General features: G+C 44.9%; 1 protein-coding gene across 3 annotated transcripts in view; it reads right to left on the reverse strand.

The window, feature by feature from the left end:
• VWA2 (von Willebrand factor A domain containing 2) overlaps nucleotides 1–20,483 on the reverse strand; it is a 79,550-nt gene that overhangs the window by 27,988 nt on the left and 31,079 nt on the right. For all 3 annotated transcript variants that reach the window (XM_074959295.1, XM_074959292.1, XM_074959294.1), the window contains exons 4-10: nucleotides 17,580–17,713; nucleotides 15,285–15,394; nucleotides 7,207–7,401; nucleotides 6,521–6,654; nucleotides 5,438–5,570; nucleotides 2,905–2,960; nucleotides 1,172–1,279 (exon numbers count right to left, since the gene is read on the reverse strand). In XM_074959295.1, coding sequence (XP_074815396.1) covers nucleotides 1,172–1,279; nucleotides 2,905–2,960; nucleotides 5,438–5,570; nucleotides 6,521–6,654; nucleotides 7,207–7,401; nucleotides 15,285–15,394; nucleotides 17,580–17,713 — 870 coding nt within the window. The remainder of the gene's footprint in view (nucleotides 1–1,171; nucleotides 1,280–2,904; nucleotides 2,961–5,437; nucleotides 5,571–6,520; nucleotides 6,655–7,206; nucleotides 7,402–15,284; nucleotides 15,395–17,579; nucleotides 17,714–20,483) is intronic.

The following is a 20,483-nucleotide window of genomic DNA, read 5'->3' on the forward strand; positions in this document are numbered from 1 at the left end:
CCAAGAAGCAGCAGCATGTCCCTGCTCTGGCTCCTATGCGGAGGTGAGGCCAGGCAGCTCTGCGTGCTGCCCCATCTGCAGGTGCTGCCCCTGCAGCTCCCACTTACGCGATTCCTGGCCAATGGGAGCTGCAGGGGGCAGTGCTTGGGGTGGGGGCAGCATGTGGAGCCCCCTGGCTGCCCCTGCGTGTAGGAACCGGGGAGGGGGGACGACATGCCACTGTTTCCAGGAGCTGTGCGGAGTGAGGCAAGCACCGGAACGGGGCAAGCCCCGGACCCCACTTCCCAGTAGTAGCTCGAGGGCCAGATTAAAATGTTTGGAGGGCCAGAGTTTGCCCACCTCTGCGGTAGACCAAGTTCACAGGGGCTTCTGAATATAGTGGGACTCAATGACAGCTACTGGGGGGGAATGGAAAATGCCCCCCCCCCCCGATTTTTGCACTTGATCAAAGTTGCACAGGCAAAGTTCAGGGGACACGGGGTCAGCAGCATGGCTAGCATGCAATGGTCCAGTACTAACCCAGCACAGCTGCTGCTGGAGCACACCGTTCAGGCTGTGTGGTCGCAGTGCCAATGAGGTAGCCTGGCCAAATGGAGTTGTGACCTAGCACACGGGGAGTCTGTGCCTGTAGGGCAGAGTGCAGGGGAGTCCGCCGAGAACCGACTCCTGGTGACAGGCTCATGCATGGTGTGGGTAAGAGGGGACACTCCCTAGCTGAGGGAGACTCAGGGTCCCTGCTGGGGAGGGGGAGGAACAGGCAAGCAGGGACCAGAAGAGGGTTCTTAAGAGGGGTAGGGGGAAGGACCGGAATTTGCCACCTCCTGGAAACATCTAAATTGGCAGCACTGGTGGGACTCATTTCTTGGTGCTTTCTGCAGCCACAGTGGCTCTGAGGAGTGAGCAGGAAGGATCATCCCCTGGAAATGGTAGCACTAGGCAGCAAGTCCCAGTCACTGACAGCCCTACAGCCCTGTATCAAGCGGTAGGAAAACAAACTCAGCCCTCTGAGCAGGGTTTAAAAGGCAGTGGTTAGCCTCAACCCCATCCAGCAAACTGCATTATAATTCTATACCAGGGTTGTTACAGGAAGGCAGGTTGCAGAGGGATGGTCCCAATCAACAGATTCAAGAGCTAACACCGCACCAATGGACCAGGTTTAGGCCCCACATACCGCAGCTGGCATCTCCTCCAAATCCAACAGGACACACACAGTGGTACCTTTCTAATCCCTCTGGAATGCACGTGCCTCCATTGTGACAAGGCTGGGAATCGCAGGGATCTGCAAAGGCACCCGAGAAGGAGAAGGAGAGAGCCTGGGTTGGGCCCAGAGAGAAAATACAGCAGTCATGCTACACAGCGGATTAGCTGTAAGTGTTTTGAGAGTATGCAGAGTCAGATGGGCTCTAGGGCATTTGGAAGGTAATTGTCCTTCGCTTTGTAGAAAGGTCTCTTTCTCTACTCAAATAAAGCACAGTTAAGTAAGGCTGTGATGTCTGTGTAGCTTTGCTTGAGTATTAATAATGTACAAAGATAAGCCCCATTAGCAGAACTCAGTAATTTCCTAAATTTAACTTATTTACACTTGAATTAATATATTCTTGACAAGAGCAGCTCCAACCATTTGAAAAAGCCCGCTCTTTTTAAGCACGGTTTTGTAAGACCACATTACAATTCAGTGTCAGCTCTACAAAGCTGTCCATTCCTACGTGTGGTTTGCCACCTTGCACTTGAATTGCTGTGGAGTTAAATCACTTACATCAGGGAAATGCTGGAGTAACTCCACTGGAGTTACACTGGTGTAAATCTGAAGTAACTATTGAAATCAGTGCAGTTCCTTCAGATTCACACCAGCAGAGAAGAGATTAGAACCTGGTCCATTCTGTTCAGATACCTTTTGGTGCATATTCAGCATGGATGGTTCTGGGGTGTGGCTTACAACACTTTTTGCTCAAAAGCTACCATGAGAAATAGTGAATGCAAGCAGTCCAAGACACTCTACCACTGAACATTTCATCTGCTGGGCTGTATTTATGGTGTGTCCCCGTAGCACGGTATGGTGACACCATACACTGACAGCATCAGAACAAGTTTGGCAGCTATCCATTTCATTTTCAAATCCTACCCTTTCCTCCAGAATTTACTGCATTGCTTGTGTAGCACATACAAATTTTGCTAGATCGAGGAATCTCCATTTCCCTTCCGAATCAGGGGGCTTAAATGATGAGGATGTATTTTCAAAGGGCAGTCAAGGAAAATAAAGCAATCAGGTCACTCCACGATTTGAACCACTGAGTGGTCTGTCATATTGGTAAATCAACCAGAGGAGCTATTCCCACACAACCACAAAACCAAGTTACACAACTACTAAGTGTCAGGTTCCCTCTTAAATGAATGATACTGATGGTTCCAAATTACATGGCTGAAGGCATCTCACTCAACTACAACTTGAGCAGAAACGTTCCACGTTGGTAGCAATGCAGTCCCCAAACTAATGCAATACTTGGACACTATTTCTTGCTGGCTTATGCAGATGATGACAATAGTAATTTGGGAACGGTGTGATTCTATCAACAAACAAGAACGTGAAGAATTTCAGATTAATTAAAGGTGAACCAGCTCCTCCAGGAGTGAAGGGAGAGACTGAAGGTAACTGTTTTAAGCCAGCAGAATGATTTCATGGTCAAGAACATGAGTGAAACAAGAAATTTCACTCTTTTCTTTAATGGTTAATGAAAGACTGGTAAAGGGTCCATTCCTCACTAACATCCATTAAGAATTATGATCCCTGCTTTTCTGATCCTTGCTGAGGAACTGAATGTGATTTTAAAATAATCACCTGAGTTTAGTTCACTTTTTTTTTTTTCTTAGACTGTAATGAGATTTTTCAGAAAGGTCACGTCCTACCTGGGCATGTAGTTCGGTAGCATCTGGCCGGGTGTTTGATCAAGACTCTTTTCCAGCTAAGATAGAAAGATTGATACAAAATATGAAATTGGACTGACCAAGTATTTAAAAGATTAAGAAGGCATTTGCAAGGCTGACCATTTAGTCAAAGTTCTTGACAGATGAGTTTTCCCTCAAAAAATGCAGTTTCATCAAAATTGAAACATTTTGTGGGAACAGACCGATTTTTGACAGAATTAAATTTTGAGGTGAAAAAGTTGCAACAAATCATTTTGACTATCAATTTGCTTCACTTTGTTTAGACTACTAACTATTTCATATGCTGAATTAAAATATTTGATATTATAATATTTTTACAATACCAGATATTTCAATAGTTCTGAATTGTCATTTTTTGGACTTTTCATTCTGTGGGAAATATCAACCTTTTGTTCTGAATCTGAATAAAAACAAATTTTGAAATGTTGCAACTTCCCATGAAATGGAAACTCTGATCTCCAACCAGCTCTAATTTTTCCAGTTAATAAGAGAGCAAGGGCTGTACTAGGAAGCAATTCTTGATTCCCAAGAATCCCTCCACATGAGATCAGTGAGTGAATGCTCATTGATCATGTTTTTGAAACCATTCATCTCATCTTAAAGGTGACCTGGAAGGGAAAAATAAATGATGTGTGTCCCCCTTTTTTGCTTGTTTATAACTAAGGCTGCGTGTTGGTCACGGAAGTCACAGATTTTTTTGCAGGGGCCAGTGTGGTTTGCTCAGGGGCTGCCCGAACAGCAGCAGCAGTTTAGGTGCGGGAGGGGGATCAGGGCTGGGTCAGGGGGTTGGGTTCCAGGGCAGCGCTTAACTCAGGGGGTAGGGGAGCTCCCCGAGAAGTGGCTGGCACATCTCTGCAGCTCCTAGGCAGAGGGGCCAGGGGGCTCTGCGCGCTGCCCGTGATTGCAGGCACACCCCCGCAGCTCCCATTGGCTGCGGTTCCCCTCCAGCCTGCCAGCCCCTCCAACCCCCCCTCCAACCCCAGCGGGGGTCCCGGGCCATGCACCGTTGCCCGCCCCCCCCCCCGGAGCATTCCCCCTGGAGCATCCCTGGCCCAAGTTTTAGTTAGGGGTATATAGTACAAGTCATGGACAGGTCACGGGTCATGAATTTTTGTTTACTGCTCATGACCTGTCCATGACTTTTATTAAAAATATCTGTGACTAAAACGTAGCCTTATTTATAACATGCCGGGGGTAGGAGAGTTTTGTTTTAAAAGGTGGATGGATTCCCGATTTTTTAAAAACTTTAGAAAGATCAGCCTTGTCAAGTCTAATCTTCCCTAGTTTTGCTGGAGGACTCATTGGGGCTTAGAGGAGTGTAGTGTGGCATTTCTCAGCCCTTCATTGAAGAGGAAAGGATGCTCACTCTTTAACAGATCTTTCCTTCCAGGGGTTTGTTAAGACATTTGGAGTTTTAAAAAAAAAGATCTGAGATTCTGGACAGCCTGAATAAAAACAGATTCCCAGCTCAATGAGTCAAGTTTCACTTCCTTCGTATCTGATGTCATAACCCTACTAGTCTACCCTGGAAAACAAGACCTGAATTTCTAGTATAAAAAACAAGCAAGAGAAAAAACACCAACAATTCCTCCCCTTCTGCCTCCCTCCCCTTCAGGCTCTCTTTATATATCAGACAAACAAAAAAAGAGCACAAACCTACATTTTTCTTTGCAGGTCACTTTAAAATTCTTTCACTTATTGTACAAATTGCAGTAATGAAGCTTTTAGAAGGCATTCGATTTCTTTAAGGATCTGATAAGTTTCACAATCTTTCAAATACATCCTCACCTCAGCGCGAGAGGAATCTCCTTGTGCAACTCGCTGCCACTGACCTGATAATATACTTCTCTGTTTTGCAACCTATCTGCTTAATATTTTCTTCGGTATGAGTGGGAGCTGTTTCCAGACAGCTATTGAAGCCTCTCCATAGCCCAGCATCTCCCAGGTCCATTAAGTAAGGATAAAAGGACTTCCCTGAAAATAAAAGCTTGCCTGGCTAATATCACAACTAGCTGGATTCGGTTCAGGGTCAACAGAGTATCTGGGATTTATCCACTCTCTTTATTGCATACAATATAAGCAAGTGTTGCACAAATAGGAATTGTGTGAAATACATAAATGAGGCTATTTACATAACAGACAAGATGTTCCAGTGACAAGGAAACCTGCCTGGGAATCTGGGTTCTATCCCTGGCTCTGCCACTGACCTACTGGGTGATCTTGGGCAAGTCACTTTGCCTCTCCATGCCTCCGTTTCCCCTCTCATCCTTTGCTTAGATTGCACCTTCTTCAGGGCACAGACTGTCTCTTACTATGTATATGTACAGAGCCTGTCCCAGCCTCAGCTGGGGCCACTAGGTGCTGTTGTAATATAAATATTAATATAAAGTTACAGTAAATCATAAACCCAAGTCACTGTACCTAACAATGGAGGTGTGTGCGCTCTCACTCTGTGTGCACTACTAACTTCAAGAGAGAAGGCTCGCTGACTTACCTGTAAAATGGACAGAGAGATGTATGCACCGCATTTGGTCTCTTTGACCCTTTCCAACACATATAGTTCCCAGCCAGCTCTTTCACGGTCTCCAGTGTCTTCCGTTCGCAAGGGTGAGATTCAATCTTGCAACCTGGCACAAAGAGTGCACACAAAATAGCTGGTGCATTTATTTGCAAGTGAAGTTGTCTGGGAGTGGGAGCTGACACAGCTGGGATATTGCTCAAGCCACAGCAATGCCAGCTTGTCTCACTGTCCAGCAAAGAGAGTTCATTGCAGCTTTTCGACAAGTCCCTCGGTGATGCCCCAAAACAAGTAAACCTGTTGCAGGTGGGCAGGTCAGCCCTTTACTGGATTCCTGGGGGCAGCTTCTGTAGTCTGCATTGTTCTGGCACAATATCTGCACCCATGTCCACCAAGTCCACCCCTGTTCTTCTGTTCTATAGAGATTCCTATACCACCATCATCACTGTACTAGCTAAGCACCTTCCAGTAGTGGGTTCAGCAATTTGACTTACATGATCACTTGTAGTTCTTAGGGGATTTTCACCTCTCATCTATCTTAGGTATTTATATGACCCCCACTACTGTATATCTGAGTGGCTCACTGTCTTTAATGTATTTATCCTCAACGCCCGTTTGAGGTAGGAATTATCCCCACTTTAAATGGGGGGACTGAGGTACAGAGAGACTAAGTGACTTGACCAAGGTGACACAGTAAGACTGTGGCACAGCAAGGACTCAAAACCCAGGTCTCCTAAGACCTAGGAGAGTTTGCTGATCATTGGACCATCCTCCCACTCACACAGAGTCCCTGGGGTTTGAGCAGCGCACACAGGGGTGTGGCTGTGCCATGAAGTCATCTTTTGATTGATGCTAACCTCTCAACAGCCTCCATTTCTTTCCTCTAGACAGAGGAGAAGACCTCTCCCAAAGGGGTAGACTGTGCCACCCTGTGAGCTGTGTTAGGGGCACCAGCTTCAGAGAGACGCTCTGGAAGTGAAAGGCCAAGCTGACAATCCCCATACAGAAGTGAAAGGCAGGACAGTCATTAGTAAACATGCACCAGGGTGGCATAGTTACCTGGAGAGACAGCACTGCAGACAGTAGAACTGGTGAGGGTGCTATACAGGCCATTGGCAGCATCGTCCACATGTTCAGCAAACAGCACATGCTGCTCAGCTGGTTCACTGGCCAGCGTGTGCAGCTCCTCCCACCTGCACAGGTGACAGGACATGTTAATACAATCTTCTGGCATTAAAGAACAGGAACAGACCCTTTGCAGTCACAGCTATTTTCCTGGATGGGCATTAAAAAGAACAAACACTCAGAACTACTAGGGATGTAGCTTTACGTCCACACAGGACCCCAGTGTATCTTCTCTTAAAAATCCATTGACATTTCTAAAGACACATGCTCATAACAGAGCACTTCTCCCTCCAAGCGCCCTTCTTTCTCGCTCACCCCGTTCACAAAATGACCTCCTGCTCCACATTCATATCCCTCCGGGCAGCTGGAACAATTTGTACAGTGGGGCGTGCTGAGAGCCATTGAACTAAACTGTAAACCCTATACATGATGGAAACCACTTCAAGCCAGGGAGCGCTCCCGCACTCCCAGCAACCATGTGTCCCTCCCCAAATTGCTCCTCCGACTCTGTGATTGCCCCTCGCCCACTTGGTCTTGCTCAGGGGACTTAGATGCTGAAGGCAATGGCTAGTCTGTTAGCAGTGCACCACTCCCTGCCCCCCCAAGAGACAATTTTCTACCTTGGAAACTTGACTCCCACAGCAAATACTGTGGTACCCCTGTCCTTCAGCTGCTTAGCGGGTGTTGCTACATTGCCTTGTGATTTCCCGTCCGAGAGGATGATCAGGATTTCAGGGACAGAGGAATTTCTGCCACCAGGGAAACCTTTCTGGAGAACGTATTTCAGCGCGAGCCCCGTTTCTGTGCTCCCACCTCTGAAACAAGCAAGAAAAAATTGAAAAAAGAGGTTTTGGGCTAAGCGTCCGACTCCCTTTTGCTTTCTTCCCATTCCCCGCTGCCTGATCTCTGGTAGCACCAAGTCTAGGGCACTTCTGCACTTAGACCCATTGCACAGCCATACTGATGAGTCTAATTCTGTAATTTTCACCACCTTCCTGCTATTAGTTGGCAGCTCCCCTTCCTTTGACTCTTCCTCCCCCACCCCACAGGTGCAGACATGCCTTGAGAAAAAAATTCACAGATGCAATAATGGGATGGCTGCTTTCAATGAAAGACTCCTGGTAACTCATGTATTTAAGAGAAGGCTAAACCATACCAATCAGCATGGTCCAGCAGAGAGAGCACTGGGTTAGGACCCAGGAGATTCGGCTTCAATTCCCCCCTCTGTGACCTTAGGCAAGTCACTTCAATAGTGCATACCTCAGTTTCCCCATCTGTAAAATGAGGATAATGAGGCTAACCTTTCTTTACAAAGCGCTTTGAGAACTCCACTGCCCCTGTACGGAAGAGCTGATTAACAATGAAATCTTCCATTTACCAGCCCCACGTACAGTGTTTGTGAAAATACGAACACTTCAACCACCTTGCTTTCCAATGGGTATAAATTTTATACTGCAGGCACAAGCCCTTACAGAGAGCAAAACCATAGTGAAATTTCTTTAGAATAGAACTATAGCTAGATGCCTAGGGAGCAATTGCTAAAAGAGGGCAGGGAGGCTGTGCATGGCAACTCACTGTTTGTTTTGGAGAATGTTTCTTAATTAAGTGTTGGCAATTCAGCTGTGCCCAGAGGCACAGTCCCTTCTCTCGCTCGTTAATCTTTGATTAATTTGATTTTCCACAGAATGCCATTTGTTCATCAGTAATAAACCCCCCAAAAATGCAAATCCCAAAGGACTTCTGAGTGTATCCCTGGAAACTGATGAGGGGAGAGTACAAGGCACTCTTTATTCAGCCTTCCTAGAAAAACTTTTCAATTAATGACGAACAAAGAGCGAGGCACAGAGAGCAGTTCACCTGGATTTCACAATAAATTAAACCAGTGAGGTTAGGAAGGTAAAGGTGGGGGAAAGCCACCCATGATTCCAGCTAGTGGAGAAACAGCTCCAAGCTGGAAAAGCATTCTGGGTATTAATATGCAAATAAGCAGTCCCAAGTATCCCAGTCTGCTTTAGAATTCAATTATCTGGCCACTGCCACAGGCACCTTCCTGACTGGAGAAAGGGTCAAGCCTGCAACCATTTTAAATTGGCACAAATTGTCAACTTCACTTCGTTTTTGTCTCTGACACCGACATACTCTAATCATGGGACACCATTTCATCACATTATTATTATTTGTCTGACAATAGCATCTAGAGGCCATGGTGGACATTGGGATCCCATTGTGCTAGGTGCTGCACAAACGTATAGTTAGAGAGTCTCTCCCTGAAGAGCTTATAGTCAAAATGGACAAGGCAAAGGGTGGGAGAAGGGAAGTACTATTATCCCCATTTTACAGATGGGGAACCAAGGCAGAGAGATTCAAGGTCAGATTTTCAAAGGAGCTCCAAGGGGTGAAGATCTCAGCTGGGTTTTTTTCAAAAATCTGGCCATAAGCACTTCATAGAGCCAGGCCCTTATTTGGTATCTATAGAAATGATGAGTTCTTATGAAAATCTGGCCCTAATTTTGGGTGCTGAGCATTTGAAAGTCTGACCCTGAGCTCTCCTGAAAACTGGGCAGGTCATGTGAGGGCAAAGGTCACACAAGCCCATCTGGGAACTTAACCCATGTTGTGTGACTCCTAGTGAAATGCCTGAAGCACAAAGCCCTGCTCCCTCTGTGTTCTTCTTTCCTCCATGTCTAATTCAGAGAATGATCCATAAACACAGCTCTTGGAGATGCACATGCAGCGAAGAGTCAAGTAACGGAATATTTTGGCCGTCATGGTGTTCTGAGGCTGGAGTGGGAATGCCTATTGGCCATGCTAATATGATAGAAAGCGATTATTTTAACACTGACTATCATTTATCCAGTGCCCAACTAAATATGTACCCTCACAAGTGCCAATGGGTTGTACATTCCACTAGTGATATAAATTACTTTATAAACCAGGACAGTTGTTAAGTACTAGGGAACGACAGAGCCTATGAGCCTTTCAGCTGCTCTACAGCGGCTAACAATAAAAGTCTACGATGTCGGTGTTGTAAACTGCTGCTTGCTATTTAAATACAGAATAAGAATCCATCTTCTCCATCTCCTTCCCCACTATCAGGCGGCATGCACAGTTAGCTGTAAGACTGTTACAGTTCTACAATTCTAACTGTAATTATAAGACTTATTTCCTTACTGGGTATTAAACAATGCACTTTTACCAGATAGCTCTCTAGTCTAATTTACATCACAGGCAGCTTGAGGGACACAGAAAATGAATAAAATACTATGTAAAATTTTAGGAAAAACACAAATTTACAATTCTATACAGCACAGCTCTGGGGAAGGAAGGAAGGCCCTGTAGTTGTTTCCTCGGGCTCTCCCACCTCTATCCACATGTTGTCTCTTGTCTTTGTTTGTAAGCTCTTTGGGGGCAGGGGCCATCTTTTTGTTTGCATGTACACACAGCCTAGCACAATGTTTAGTCTAGAGAAGAGAAAACTGAGAGGGGACATGATAACAGTTTTCAAATACATAAAAGGTTGTTACAAGGAGGAGGGAGGAAAGTTGTTCTTGTTAACCTCTGAGGATAGGACAAGAAGCAAAGGGCTTAAATTGCAGCAAGGGCAGTTTAGGTTGGACATTAGAAAAAACCTCCTCTCAGAATACTTAAGCACTGGAATAAATTGCCTAGGGAGGTTGTTGAATCTCTATTACTGGAGGTTTTTAAGAGCAGATTAGACAAACCCCTATCAGGGTTGGTTAGATAATACTTAGTCCTGCCTTGAGTGCAGGGGAGTGGACTAGATGACCTCTCGAGGTCCTTTCCAGTTCTACACTTCTAGGATTCTATGAATGGGGTCTGGTCCAGGACTGTGGCTCTGAGACACTTCCACAGCACAAAGACAAATACTAAAAGCTGTTAAGGCACAGCTATGCCAGGCTTCTATTTCTGGCCTGGCCACAGCCTTCCTGCGTGAAGAGGACTGAATATTCCAAAGGGATACATAATTCTGGGTGCCTCAGCTTCAGCTGCCCAACTTGAGCTATAGAGGAGCTGTTTAATGTGAAGGGATTTGGACACGTTATTCCCATTAGGTGGCCTTGAAAAATCTCAGCCTTCTATTAGAGTAGCATTGAGAGAACCTCCAGTCAGCATTGGGTTCCTTGCGTGGGCACTGACAGGCAGAAGGTGACATTGTCCTTTTCCAGAGGAGTTTACAAGTGAGGGCCTCAGTCCTACATATTACTCTGAGTGAGAACTACCCAATTAGACAAGTGTAAAAACTAGGGCAGTTGATGTATTGACCCCAACCCTTTATTTTAACCCTTGCCCCTTTAACATTTACCCTTATTTGTTTTACGGTTTAACAATTGTCATGTGTTACTTCCAACAACTATATCCAGATAAGCCACAAATTTCCTGCCCCCACCCTCCTGCGGACTATATAAGCCAAGAATTCTGTAACCTGCCATCCTTGATTCAACATTTGATAACAGAGTAAGCCCAGACCACCTTGAGCCCTTTGGCTAATTAAGCCTCTCTATCCGAAGAGACATTTCCATCTGTTTTCTAATCCTGGCTGAGGAGTTTCAACATAAACCATTTCCTGCTATTGCCTTTTAGTATTGCTTTTACTTCAATCCAAAGCAATTACAGGCAGCCAGACTGCAAATGTCAATTCTTTCTTTGAGGCATGATGTTCTTCTTCATATATATTGTCACACACACACGGTCTCTCTCTCTCTCTCTCACACACACACACACACACACACACACACCTCTGTGCTTCCAAAACACGTTTAATTTGTTTGAATGATTCTCTATTTTAATAATGACTGAATTTCTTGATATCTCAAGTATTTGATCACATGTATACTCAGAGCTCCTAAGTTCTCCAAGTCCATTTACTTCTCTTTGTTTCACCATATACCTGTCTTTCTTTTATATATAATGCATTCCAGGAGCTTTTCTTTTATCTTCTCTCTGATGCATAATCCCATTCTCCCCCTCAACTTTCCATTATTTTCAACCAAACTTCAAGAACATATGTTAAGTCTCTGGTCAGATGCTACTGGCCATCACCTTGTTTCAGTCCCGGTGTGACTTGAACCATCCATAAAAATCTAACAAATTCTGCAACATGTCCCAAGCTCTGACCCAGCAGCAGAGGTAGTTGAGGTGCTTGAACTAACAGTTATTATGGCTGAAAATATTATAATGCTACTTCATAATACTGGGAGAGTCTCAGCTGGTGAAAATTGGCACTGCTCTGTTAAAGTCAGTGGGTAATCCCAGTCGCGGTGTGAGCTTGGATAACCTCTCCTGACTCAGATGCTTTAGCTGAACCACAAAATATAGGCTTGAATAACTATGAAATTCTATGGTCTGTGTTATATATGTGGTCTGACTACATGATCATAATGATCTCTTCTGGCCTTAAACGCTATCAAATCAGGTTTTCCCATGTATAAAACAGACATATTATTAGTCACATAACTCACTGGGTTGTTGGAAGCCGTAACTAATTGCTTAACATTTATAATGTGCTTTAAGATCCTTGGATGAAAGATGCCATATGTGAGTGAAAATATACAATATACATTCAGTTTGATGGCCCCAATAAACTGTATCCATTTGAGCCATGGAGATTAGAAAAGGTTCAAATCAGAATTTGGGGTTAGGGCCTCTCAAAGAAGAAATTCTGCCATAAGCGCAGGACAGAAAGCAGGTGTTATATGGGACACATCTCCCCAGCAGAAACAAAGAGCATCAGGATCACACTTTCAGAGCCTCCCAACCAGAAATCTTATTTTTGGCAACCTGATAGCTGGAATCCATCCATAACTATTTTGTTCATTCCTATATTTCAGCCTTTCATCTAAAACTAGATGAAATGGCCACATGTAAGGCCATTATTTCTGTTAGATCTGTCAACATTCATCTGCCATCATTAAAAGACATTTTCAGTGCCAAGCCAAATTTCAGATATCCAATGTGGCTTCATTTTCTCTGCTGTCAGAGGCTTTGAAACAATAGCCAAAGAGGAGCTGGTATCTCTCTGCTATACTTCCCCCGGAACATTACACAAAAGGTTTTCTAGACCGTATAATTGTCACTGAAAAAACTACAGACCTTGCTCGCTTGAAGAAGTTGAAGAGGATCTTGAGTTTGTTTGCAAACTCTACGCCATATTCAGAATTTGTTTAGACACTTTGACTATTGAATGAGCTGATCCTTTAACCCGAATGCCTTTTCTGCTGAAATTCTACAGCCTGTGGGAGATACTCCTATATTTTGTCCCCACTTACTTTCATAGGCTCAATGTGACCTTCCCTACCACCCAAACAAAAGAAAAGAGCACTTTTTAAAAAAGGAGATGATTTGGGCTCCAATTTCCTTTCTTATAGCTTAAGTCTCATTCCACACTTAAAAGTAACGTCAGCATAACTGTGTCAGTCAGGGGTGTGAAAAAACCACATCCCTGACCAATATATCTATGCTGACAAAACAGAAACAGCTGTGTTGATGGAATAGGTTTTCTGTTGATGCAACTAATATTCGGGGAGGTGGTGTTCCTATATGAGTAGAAAAACTACTTTTGTTGGGGTACAGTGTGTTTACACTAGGGGGTTATGCCAGCACAGTTACACTGACATAAGTATGATTAGGGTGACCAGATGTCCCAATTTTATAGGGACAGTCCCAATATTTGGGACTTTTTCTTATATAGAGTCTATTACCCCTCACCCCGTCCCAATTTTTCACACTTTCTATTCGGTCACCCTAGATGGTATAGGCTCCATAGTGTAGACATACCATTAGGCTAGGATTTTCAGAGGCCTGAAGGAGACAGAAGCCCGGACCTCACCTCATAGGCATCTTTGAAACTCCAACTCCATTTCCTAGAGCCACATGAATACATCAAAATCTCAACTTTCATTAAAAAGTAAGTTTCTAGGACAAAATCTTGGCCTACTGAAATCAATAGGAGTTTTGTCTTTGACTTCAACAGGGATAGATGCTCCCACTATCCCTTGTTACTGGGGAGAACAGCTTGAAAATATAAACCCGAAAGACTCAAAGACCAAAAGACAAACAACAAGACGTTTATCTGGTTTGTTTGTTTTTTAAATCATGATTTTTAAGGTGAACTTATGATTTTGGGAGCCTGATCAAGATTTTTGAACACTTTGGTTGACAAGACTGTGGAAATGGAAACCCAACCGCAGTGTGATAAGAAACAAAGACCAGAAACAAAACTGACAACTATAGAAACCAACCAAGTCTAGCTTCAGCAAACAAGCTGCTTGAAGTGCAAGTAGTAACAAATTGGCATGGGTGGTTAAAAATCTGTGCATGATCTTTATCTCTGAGTCAAATTACAGTGCTTCCTTATTCCCATCAAGTCTCATGGGGACCTACAAGAATTCATGGCACTACTCTTGAAGGAGCTAATCATCTGGACTTAGAAGCAATCACGGACCAAAAAGGCCATTTTAGTGTTAGACCTCTGCTCTGCCACCTGGGAGCCCCACATTCAATTTTTATTCTAACTGGCCAACCCAGCAGGGACTGAGAATGTTTCTCTCCAGAGTAACCCCTACTATTGATTGACAGTGTAGCTTTTTATTTTATTTAAAGTTAATTTTGTAATATGGTATTACGTCACAGTGGGTTTGGCTCTGGCGACTACAGTTTCAAGCTTAACAGAGTGAAAGTCACCTCTGCTAGTTGCTTCAGAGTTAGTCTCTAGGAACACATAAAGACCAAGGATAGTGACCACACATATATTTACCAATACAAAGTCTAGTGTATTTCGTAAGTTTTATTTAAGTTACAATTAAAGTTGTGATTACCCAAGCATAAAACCGACCTATGCACAAGTTACAACTATAGTTCTACTCACATCCTTAACAGTAGTGTTAGGGTCTGATGGGTCTCTCATGGCTTGATCATCAGTAGAGGGATGGTTCCTGCTGGAGTCTCCCAGAGGGAGCTCAGTTTTCCCATTCTGGCATCCCCTTTTTATAATGTGATTCTGTCTACACCTACATTCCGCGAGTGTCCATAAAAGCGTCCGCCTTCTTTTCTCTTATTGCTCTGTCCCCCCTGGAAACTTAAGGGACCCCAATTTTCTATAGGCTGTGTAAATTCCCTTTGTTCTCATTAGCATTGATGCACAACCTGTATCCCATGGTTAAGACACGTCTGAGACAGATGCGCCTTTACGGTATTTTTATGATCTAATATTAATCTTCTGGGTAATTTTTCGCAATATTATTACTTGTTACCTCTTTTCCCATAATCTTAGGGCATCAGGTTATTTCTCGGTCACTTATGTCATCATTTCTGGTCTCCAAGGCCTAAAATAGCTAAGCTGAAGTCTTGCAGGCCTCAACCTACAGGTCTTGCATTTCAGCTTGTCTTACTCATGTCTAATACTTGGTTCCTCTAAATACTGATCAATCTTATACTTTTATAATCCTACAAATTAACTCTAACATACAGTGAATATATGTAACATAAATTGATTAATCATAACATCACACAATAAATGAATACTACACTAAAATCACTGGCTACAACAGGCACTGCTGATGAGCTCTAAAGGGAATCTGGTTCACTCCTTCCTAGTCAGCAGAGTGAAGGACAGGGCACAAGGCCTGGCCAGAAAATACGCATACCCTCAGAGAGAATAGGGCTGTCTAACAGAACTTACTTGAACACAGTCTTCTTGATTTTCTCCTTTACTTCCTCCTTGGTTAAATACGAATCCAAGGGGAATTCTAGCTGGGGAGTCGAGCTAAACTGTATCACTCCCACTCTGACCTGAAAGAAGAGGTTAAATAGCATAAGGAGCAGGTGGCTGGGAGGGCTGTATTATTTTGATTATGTGACAGATTTAGGAACCTTGAATTGTTTCAAGATAAACCACACTCTTCTCATTGCACTTCTTGGCTAAGACCCTCCAATAAATACCTTTCACTCACATTCCAAGGCTGGGGGGGGGGGGAGGGCAGAAGCTCACTATGATTGGGGGAGGTGGAGGGATAGGAGGGGGAGTGAGGAGAGCTATTGAGCACAATGGAGGCAGCCGGCTCCAGGCACCCTGGCAGTTCTTACTGCCATTCCTACAGCAGTTCCTTGGCGGATGGCACCCCGTGCCTCCCTCGCTCCTCAGCAACTGTTGCCCTGGGCGCTCACACTCCCTCCCTCTGCCCTGGTGCCTACCCTGTCCCCCACCCCAGCAGGTTGGATATCTCCACTGGGTCCTGCTGTGGCTGGAAGGCTGGGCTGGAAAGCCACATGTGCAGGTGCCTCTCCTGGCTGGATGGGGCCATAATCCCTCCCCCGCCCACAGTGCAGTACCTGCACACCCACCCAGCTAGCATAGCTGCTTCGATTGGCCAAGTGAAAGCAGATGGGGAAACGAGAACTTGGGTTTGAATAGAGACTGGGAGTGGCTGGGTCATTATGCATATTGAATCTATTTCCCATGTTAAGTATCCTCACACCTTCTTGTCAACTGTCTAAATGGGCCATCTTGATTATCACTACAAAAGTATTTTTCTCCTGCTGATAATAGCTCATCCTAATTAATTAGCCTCTTACAGTTTGTATGACAACTTCCACCTTCTCTGTATGTATATATCTTCTTACTATATGTTCCATTCTATACATCCGATGAAGTGGGCTGTAGCCCACGAAAGCTTATGCTCTAATAAATGTGTTAGTCTCTAAGGTGCCACAAATACTCCTGTTCTTTTTGTGGATACAGACTAACACGGCTGCTACTCTGAAAGCTGTATATTCAGTTTCCATGGAAAATCTTCCTCGTGTCTAACCCCATAGTTAGACCTTGATTTAAGCCAACATCCAAAATAAGAAAGGAAAATAATGATGACCGGAGCTGGATCCCTTCCCTTCCCATTTATTTTAATTCATTTTATGCTGGATGGATCCCAGAGACTTGGATTCTAATCAGAAGGTCTTGCCCAACCAGTCATCACACGCTGGCTCTGCAGGACATCAGCTCTTCGAGAACACTGTGCTACGGCTGGAACTATACAGTTCCACGAGCTCTCAGGAAGACAGATCGTGCCTGTGTGTTTGATGAAACAGGAAGTGTCTGGTATCTTGTCAAGCAAAAAACTAGAACTCCACAGAGGACGGGGGCGGGGTGGGGACATAAGAACAGGGCAATAATTGTTGCTTAAGGAGAAATCGTTCTTAATCATGTAGAGACAGGAAATCCAACTGGAAGCTCCTCACTGGTTTTTTGCTGGATATGACAGCTGTTCCCAAGTGTTAAGGTTAGCCATGAAAGGCACAGCTCCAGAACCAATTGACAAGCCCCACACACCACTGGGAAATCTGAGACACTTACTGCAGGCAAGCATCTATAGGCCACCAGTCACCTTACTACACTGTGGATGGACTGCAGGGAAATCCTTCCATTCTACCCCTTCATTTTGGAATAGAGAATACTTTTAAAAAGAGAGAGGACAAACAGGACCTCCGCAGGCTTCATAACCACTTATATCCATAGAGATAGCTGGTTAATCTCCCTGGGATAAATTCTGCAGCCAGGATTTCCAAAAGTGATTTGTGATTTTTGGGTGCCTGACTTGAGACAAATTCAAGGGACCCGATTTTCGGAAAGCATTGAGCACCCATACTCTGAAAAATCAGGCTCTTTTAATTAAGTCTCAACATAGGCATCCAAAAATCACTAATCGGTTTTTAAAAGTCTGGCTTGTAACCTTTAGTCTGCAAGAGCTTGTCCCATATTTTTAAATGCCAAATGAAACTTTGAAACATTTACAACATATACATATGATCCAGCATCAGCTCTTCATAGAACCTCGCCGTATCCTATTCTGGGTAACCTTTGGATCCCTCCCTTCCAGCAACTCTAATGTTTGTCATTTCACTCTACACATATGGTCTTCTGATGTATCAGGTAGAACCATGCTGTTTGTAACTAAAACAAGACATTTACTGTCACACTCACCCTATCCGGATTGATGTCCAAGGCATCACAGAGTTTGCCTGCGAAGTGCTTAGACCTCTCAAAGCTTCTTTTGCCAATGCTGTATGACCCATCTAACAGAAGGAGGAGATCTACTGAAGCAGAGCACTGCATCACTGGAAGAGAACAAGATACATGCTGTCAGGATGCACATTTATACTTAGGTCACAGATGACAACAGAATTCAGTGAGCCAGGTTTATGGGGGGCGGGGGGGAAGAGAGAGTTCAGCTGATCATCAATTTATCTCCTCCAGAGAGGAAACAGAAAGAAATCCAGGCATATGGGATTTCCACTGTATTGTCCTGGGGCCAGCCTTGGAGTTCCCAAAATCTAGTGTAACTTTGTGGTTTGGCCCCCAGCACTGTAGTACCAGAAACAATACATCCTTGCAACTTGGGGTTTCCCATGTGCTCATCTACAAAAGCTCTTAACGCATTTAGTGATTCTGTTTAACACAGAGACAGTGCACTAAAGCATCCACTAAGATGATCCACAGGACGATGCAGAAAAGGGTGAGCAGCAAGTGACTGATTATAGTTTATATGTGGATATAGAAGACTTGAGTTGTAGCAGTTGTAGAGAGGAAGGATGATCCAGTGTTTAGTGTTTGCATAGGATTTAGGAGATAAGGATTCAAAGACCTTGTTGAGCTACAGACTTCCTGGGTGACACTGGGCAGTTGGTAACTGGGGCCATAAGACAAAGACGTGCCAAAGCTGAATATCTAGGATTAAGCGCATTATATAACGACAAAAAATTAGACATGGTTGAAAAAGTAAAAAATAAATTACATGAAAAATTTCAAATTTGTTTCACCAGGGTTGGAAACAAGCCATTATCTCCCCCCCCCCTTTTTTTTTTTAAACTCTCACCTTTGAAGCTTTTATCAGAACAGTTATCAAAATTTGCATTTTAATGCAAATGTAAGGGGACTGTTGCCCCCTTACTAACATTCAGTGGGGGTGTTTTAGTTGCTAGCTCCCAGGACTAAAAAGAGAGAAGGGTCGATGGGGAATCAGGACCCTGAAACTGCCAGTCCCCAGGAACAATGGGGAGAGGCCAATGCTCCAGGTCAGCCTGAATGACACGGTGGACAGGCTAATCAAGGAGTCAGGAGGCCAGGGAGGTCCCGTCCTCCCTGTGAGCTGGATTTGCCTGGGTCAGACAGACAGAGTGGGGCCAAGCTAAGGAGAAAGCAGGGGCCCGAGATGAGCTGGGGAGATGAGCTGTGCCAGATCCAGAGAGAGCAGACCCTGTCCTGGGAGGAGAGCTGCAGCCCCAAAGCCAGAGGCACAGCCCAGAGAGAGCAGACTTGCCCTGGGAAGAAAGCTGCCGCAACCAGAGCCAGAGGGGCCGGAAAAGCAGCCCACGAAGCAGGTCAGTGCTCGGAGCAGAGTCACAGAAGCAGCCTGCGGAGCAGACCTGTCCTGGGAGCAGAGCTGCAGCAACCAGAGGCAGAGGGGCCAAAGAAGCAGCCTATGGAGCTGGAGGCAGAGCAGCAGAGACAGAGTGGTGGAGCTGGGGCTGGAGCAGTCTGGAGCTGGGTGCGGTGAGCAGCTGGGGAGAGCGAGGGGGACCCTGGGCAGCAGGCCCAGCACAGGGAGACACCTCAGCCAAGAGGCTCTGCAGGCCAGGCTTGGATCGTAACCCCGACAGGGCGGGGGCAACACTGGGAAGAAGGGTCCTACCACTTAGAGCCTGAGAGCGTGTGGCCACCACCAGAGCAAGTGTCCAACCCACAGCATCCCTACAGCACAGCCAGGGCCTGAGAAGGCGGCCTGGGACTTACAAGGAACAGACTGTGAACTGCCCTGACATTCCAGAGACACTGTTTGTGATGTTCCCTGCCACAGAGCGGGCTGATGTGTTTCCTTTAACCTTTCCCATTTTCCCTTATTCTTTTTAAAATTAATTGTTGATTAAATAACTTGCATTTGCTTTAACTTGTATGTAATGGTCAGTGGGTCAGAGAAGTGCCCAGTGCAGTACCCCGGAGTGGGGACACCCTAGCCCCTGTCCTAGGTGACCACAGCAGGGTTGGGGGTCGAGCCCCCCAGGAATCCTGGGCCCAGCCTTGTTGGGGTTACGAGGACTCTGCCAGACAGGAGAGTGGAAGGGGAGTCCTCAAGGGAAGGGAGGCCACTGGGTAAAGGAAGTCGGAGCAAAGACTCTGATCCTTTCGCCGGGCTAGTGCAGAAGCCAGGAAAGTTCCCTACAATAGTGGGACTATTCCCCCGCTTACACAAATGTTGCAATATATTTAGCAAAAATAAAGACATTTCAAAGAAGTCAACAACTTTTCAACACAAAAGGAAATCTATTTGACTGAAAAATTGTAATGACCTCTTTAAAAAATTGGTGTGTGTGGGGTGGGGGGAAGGGGCAACCCTCATCTATGCTGAGAGAAAGTAGGTTTCGGGTGGTGGGAGAATAGGTGGCCAAAAAAACCAAACAAACCATCTTTCCAGCCCCCTGATCCTGAGGCTCGAAGGAGCCAAAACAGCCCCAGATATATCTTAGAGCAGCTCTTAATAAGCATGTGGTCAACTTTAGGCATGTGGTCATGTGACCCGGCCCACTGACTTCAAATAGGACTGCTTAAAATTAAGCACATTCATAAGTGCTTTCCTGGATTGGAGTGTTCAGCATTTTGCAGCCCTACGTGAGATATGTCAAACAAAAAACAAGTTACAGAACCTCTCCCCAACACCACCACCACCACACACACACACACAACTTGCAACATATCTAGTGGCCAGTTGAATCAGACACATTTTGTCTCTGAAGAAAGCAGAAAAGCCTTTTTTCAAACGCGTTATTTTAAAAACACAAACTATCTGATCAGCTCTGAGGCTTTGACTAGATCAGTCTAGCTTCAGGCTGC

Source organism: Natator depressus, chromosome 7 (assembly GCF_965152275.1).
Source record: "Natator depressus isolate rNatDep1 chromosome 7, rNatDep2.hap1, whole genome shotgun sequence".
In the NCBI taxonomy this organism is placed as follows: domain Eukaryota; kingdom Metazoa; phylum Chordata; order Testudines; family Cheloniidae; genus Natator; species Natator depressus.